At 46.0% G+C, this 6,120-nt stretch overlaps 1 protein-coding gene across 1 annotated transcript; it reads left to right on the forward strand.

Annotated features, from left to right (window-relative positions):
* Positions 1 to 4,878: 4,878 nt before the first annotated feature.
* On the forward strand, positions 4,879 to 5,805 carry LOC123743864 (proline-rich protein 2-like). The gene has a single exon (XM_045722570.1). The coding sequence runs from the start codon at positions 4,879 to 4,881 to the stop codon at positions 5,803 to 5,805; it is 927 nt and encodes a 308-aa protein (XP_045578526.1).
* Positions 5,806 to 6,120: the final 315 nt, after the last annotated feature.

Raw genomic sequence — 6,120 nt, forward strand, 5'->3', positions numbered from 1 at the left:
TATAGCCTCCACATTGACTCTGTACCGTAATACCCTGTATATATCCTCCACATTGACTCTGTACCGGTACCTCCCTGTATATAGCCTCCACATTGACTCTGTACCGTAACACCCTGTATATATCCTCCACATTGACTCTGTACCGTAACACCCTGTATATAGCCTCCACATTGACTCTGTACCGTAACACCCTGTATATAGCCTCCACATTGACTCTGTACCGGTACCTCCCTGTATATAGCCTCGCTATTGTTATTTTACTGCTGCTCTTTAATTATTTGTTACAACAATAACAAAATAAGTTACATTTTTTTGGTACTTTTTCTTAAAGCTGCATTGTTGGTTAAGGGCTTGTAAGTAAGCATTTCACTTGTTGTATATGGTGAATGTGACAAATACAATTTGATTTAACATGAGATCCGCTCTAATTTTTACAGGAATGTGGTTCTGAATATAAACAACACCTCCACCATTGGCATTCCTGTCTTTTCTGTACATGTTATAACTGTTAGGTTCTAATGTTCAGAGTAAATAACTCACGGACACTAGAGAAGCTTAACCAAGTTTAATTCTTCCCAAAGGGTCGACACGGCTGTATTCAGACCAAGAAATGGCTTCCCCCTGTGGTGGTATTCATAACCCACTTTGGGTGGAGTCTCCTCCTTAATCGCTAAACATTGCGTCATTCTCGCTAAGCAGGGAACTAAGTGATATGAGCCTTCAACGGTTTCTATCCTTATCAATACTGTCACATGCCATCGTGTTCCCTGCACTCAGCCCCTCCCAAGCTTCATTATAGCACCCCTCATGTCTCTTTCCAGTCTCTATTCCCACTGGTCAGTATTATAACAGTCCAGTCTCTATTCCCAGCAGTCCAGTCTCTATTCCCACTGGTCAGTATTATAACAGTCCAGTCTCTATTCCCACTGGTCAGTATTGTAACAGTCCAGTCTCTATTCCCACTGGTCAGTATTATAACAGTCCAGTCTCTATTCCCAGCAGTCCAGTCTCTATTCCCACTGGTCAGTATTATAACAGTCCAGTCTCTATTCCCAGCAGTCCAGTCTCTATTCCCACTGGTCAGTATTATAACAGTCCAGTCTCTATTCCCACTGGTCAGTATTATAACAGTCCAGTCTCTATTCCCACTGGTCAGTATTGTAACAGTCCAGTCTCTATTCCCACTGGTCAGTATTATAACAGTCCAGTCTCTATTCCCACTGGTCAGTATTATAACAGTCCAGTCTCTATTCCTACTGGTCAGTATTATAACAGTCCAGTCTCTATTCCCACTGGTCAGTATTATAACAGTTCAGTCTCTATTCCCACTGGTCAGTATTATAACAGTCCAGTCTCTATTCCCACTGGTCAGTATTCTAACAGTCCAGTCTCTATTCCCACTGGTCAGTATTGTAACAGTCCAGTCTCTATTCCCAGCAGTCCAGTCTCTATTCCCACTGGTCAGTATTCTAACAGTCCAGTCTCTATTCCCACTGGTCAGTATTCTAACAGTCCAGGCTCTATTCCCAGCAGTCCAGTCTCTATTCCCACTGGTCAGTATTATAACAGTCCAGTCTCTATTCCCAGCAGTCCAGTCTCTATTCCCACTGGTCAGTATTATAATAGTCCAGTCTCTATTCCCAATGGTCAGTATTCTAACAGTCCAGTCTCTATTCCCACTGGTCAGTATTATAACAGTCCAGTCTCTATTCCCACTGGTCAGTATTCTAACAGTCCAGTCTCTATTCCCACTGGTCAGTATTCTAACAGTCCAGTCTCTATTCCCACTGGTCAGTATTGTAACAGTCCAGTCTCTATTCCCACTGGTCAGTATTATAACAGTCCAGTCTCTATTCCCACTGGTCAGTATTATAACAGTCCAGTCTCTATTCCCACTGGTCAGTATTATAACAGTCCAGTCTCTATTCCCACTGGTCAGTATTATAACAGTCCAGTCTCTATTCCCACTGGTCAGTATTATAACAGTCCAGTCTCTATTCCCACTGGTCAGTATTATAACAGTCCAGTCTCTATTCCCACTGGTCAGGATTCTAACAGTCCAGTCTCTATTCCCACTGGTCAGTATTATAACAGTCCAGTCTCTATTCCCACTGGTCAGTATTATAACAGTCCAGTCTCTATTCCCAGCAGTCCAGCCTCTATTCCCACTGGTCAGTATTATAACAGTCCAGTCTCTATTCCCACTGGTCAGTATTCTAACAGTCCAGTCTCTATTCCCACTGGTCAGTATTATAACAGTCCAGTCTCTATTCCCACTGGTCAGTATTCTAACAGTCCAGTCTCTATTCCCACTGGTCAGTATTCTAACAGTCCAGTCTCTATTCCCACTGGTCAGTATTATAACAGTCCAGTCTCTATTCCCACTGGTCAGTATTATAACAGTCCAGTCTCTATTCCCACTGGTCAGTCTCTATTCCCACTGGTCAGTATTATAACAGTCCAGTCTCTATTCCCACTGGTCAGTATTCTAACAGTCCAGTCTCTATTCCCACTGGTCAGTATTATAACAGTCCAGTCTCTATTCCCAGCAGTCCAGTCTCTATTCCCACTGGTCAGTATTATAACAGTCCAGTCTCTATTCCCACTGGTCAGGATTCTAACAGTCCAGTCTCTATTCCCACTGGTCAGTCTCTATTCCCACTGGTCAGTATTATAACAGTCCAGTCTCTATTCCCACTGGTCAGTATTCTAACAGTCCAGTCTCTATTCCCACTGGTCAGTATTATAACAGTCCAGTCTCTATTCCCACTGGTCAGTATTATAACAGTCCAGTCTCTATTCCCACTGGTCAGTATTCTAACAGTCCAGTCTCTATTCCCACTGGTCAGTATTATAACAGTCCAGTCTCTATTCCCACTGGTCAGTCTCTATTCCCACTGGTCAGTATTATAACAGTCCAGTCTCTATTCCCACTGGTCAGTATTATAACAGTCCAGTCTCTATTCCCACTGGTCAGTATTCTAACAGTCCAGTCTCTATTCCCAGCAGTTCAGTCTCTATTCCCACTGGTCAGTATTATAACAGTCCAGTCTCTATTCCCACTGGTCAGTATTCTAACAGTCCAGTCTCTATTCCCACTGGTCAGTATTCTAACAGTCCAGTCTCTATTCCCACTGGTCAGTATTATAACAGTCCAGTCTCTATTCCCACTGGTCAGTATTATAACAGTCCAGTCTCTATTCCCACTGGTCAGTATTCTAACAGTCCAGTCTCTATTCCCACTGGTCAGTATTCTAACAGTCCAGTCTCTATTCCCAGCAGACCAGTCTCTATTCCCACTGGTCAGTATTATAACAGTCCAGTCTCTATTCCCAGCAGTCCAGTCTCTATTCCCACTGGTCAGTATTATAATAGTCCAGTCTCTATTCCCACTGGTCAGTATTCTAACAGTCCAGTCTCTATTCCCACTGGTCAGTATTATAACAGTCCAGTCTCTATTCCCACTGGTCAGTATTATAACAGTCCAGTCTCTATTCCCACTGGTCAGTATTCTAACAGTCCAGTCTCTATTCCCACTGGTCAGTATTATAACAGTCCAGTCTCTATTCCCACTGGTTAGTATTATAACAGTCCAGTCTCTATTCCCACTGGTCAGTATTATAACAGTCCAGTCTCTATTCCCACTGGTCAGTATTCTAACAGTCCAGTCTCTATTCCCACTGGTCAGTATTATAACAGTCCAGTCTCTATTCCCAGCAGACCAGTCTCTATTCCCACTGGTCAGTATTATAACAGTCCAGTCTCTATTCCCAGCAGTCCAGTCTCTATTCCCACTGGTCAGTATTATAATAGTCCAGTCTCTATTCCCACTGGTCAGTATTCTAACAGTCCAGTCTCTATTCCCACTGGTCAGTATTATAACAGTCCAGTCTCTATTCCCACTGGTCAGTATTATAACAGTCCAGTCTCTATTCCCACTGGTCAGTATTATAACAGTCCAGTCTCTAGTCCCACTGGTCAGTATTCTAACAGTCCAGTCTCTATTCCCACTGGTCAGTATTCTAACAGTCCAGTCTCTATTCCCACTGGTCAGTATTCTAACAGTCCAGTCTCTATTCCCACTGGTCAGTATTATAACAGTCCAGTCTCTATTCCCACTGGTCAGTATTCTAACAGTCCAGTCTCTATTCCCACTGGTCAGTATTCTAACAGCCCAGTCTCTATTCCCACTGGTCAGTCTCTATTCCCACTGGTCAGTATTATAACAGTCCAGTCTCTATTCCTACTGGTCAGTCTCTATTCCCACTGGTCAGTATTATAACAGTCCAGTCTCTATTCCCACTGGTCAGTATTATAACAGTCCAGTCTCTATTCCCACTGGTCAGTATTATAATAGTCCAGTCTCTATTCCCACTGGTCAGTATTATAACAGTCCAGTCTCTATTCCCACTGGTCAGTATTATAACAGTCCAGTCTCTATTCCCACTGGTCAGTATTATAACAGTCCAGTCTCTATTCCCACTGGTCAGTATTGTAACAGTCCAGTCTCTATTCCCACTGGTCAGTCTCTATTCCCACTGGTCAGTATTGTAACAGTCCAGTCTCTATTCCCACTGGTCAGTATTATAACAGTCTAGTCTCTATTCCCACTGGTCAGTATTATAACAGTCCAGTCTCTATTCCCACTGGTCAGTATTATAACAGTCCAGTCTCTATTCCCACTGGTCAGTATTATAACAGTCCAGTCTCTATTCCCACTGGTCAGTATTATAACAGTCCAGTCTCTATTCCCACTGGTCAGTATTATAACAGTCCAGTCTCTATTCCCACTGGTCAGTATTCTAACAGTGTGTTTCCTTCTCTCCTCAGAGTCCTCCCTCGGTGCCCAGTGGAGAAGCTTTCAGATGGTTCTTCTAAATGCCGTACCACAACCCCACTCCAATGGGACCACAACCCCACTCCAATGGGACCACAACCCCACTCCAATGGGACCACAACCCCACTCCAATGGGACCACAACCCCACTCTAATGGGACCACAACCCCACTCCAATGGGACCACAACCCCACTCCAATGGGACCACAACCCCACTTCAATGGGACCACAACCCCACTCCAATGGGACCACAACCCCACTCTAATGGGACCACAACCCCACTTCAATGGGACCACAACCCCACTCCAATGGGACCACAACCCCACTCCAATGGGACCACAACCCCACTCCAATGGGACCACAACCCCACTCCAATGGGACCACAACCCCACTTCAATGGGACCACAACCCCACTCCAATGGGACCATAACCCCACTCCAATGGGACCACAACCCCACTCCAATGGGACCACAACCCCACTCCAATGGGACCACAACCCCACTCCAATGGGACCACAACCCCACTCCAATGGGACCACAACCCCACTTCAATGGGACCACAACCCCACTTCAATGGGACCACAACCCCAGTCCAATGGGACCACAACCCCACTCCAATGGGACCACAACCCCACTCCAATGGGACCACAACCTCACTCCAATGGGACCACAACCCCACTTCAATGGGACCACAACCCCACTCCAATGGGACCACAACCTCACTCCAATGGGACCACAACCCCACTTCAATGGGTCCACAACCCCACTCCAATGGGACCACAACCTCACTCCAATGGGACCACAACCCCACTTCAATGGGACCACAACCCCACTCCAATGGGACCACAACCCCACTCTAATGGGACCACAACCCCACTTCAATGGGACCACAACCCCACTTCAATGGGACCACAACCCCACTCCAATGGGACCACAACCCCACTCCAATGGGACCACAACCCCACTCTAATGGGACCACAACCCCACTCCAATGGGACCACAACCCCACTCCAATGGGACCACAACCCCACTTCAATGGGACCACAACCCCACTCCAATGGGACCACAACCCCACTCCAATGGGACCACAACCCCACTTCAATGGGACCACAACCCCACTCTAATGGGACCACAACCCCACTCCAATGGGACCACAACCCCACTCTAATGGGACCACAACCCCACTCCAATGGGACCACAACCCCACTCCAATGGGACCACAACCCCACTCCAATGGGACCACAACCCCACTCCAATGGGTCCACAACCCCACTCTAATGGGACC

This window comes from Salmo salar, chromosome ssa07, assembly GCF_905237065.1.
Source record: "Salmo salar chromosome ssa07, Ssal_v3.1, whole genome shotgun sequence".
Taxonomy (NCBI): Eukaryota; Metazoa; Chordata; class Actinopteri; order Salmoniformes; family Salmonidae; genus Salmo; species Salmo salar.

Coding starts and splice junctions, on each gene's coding strand:
- LOC123743864 (XM_045722570.1), top strand. CDS start 4,879: ATGCCGTACCACAACCCCACTCCAATGGGACCACAACCCCACTCCAAT.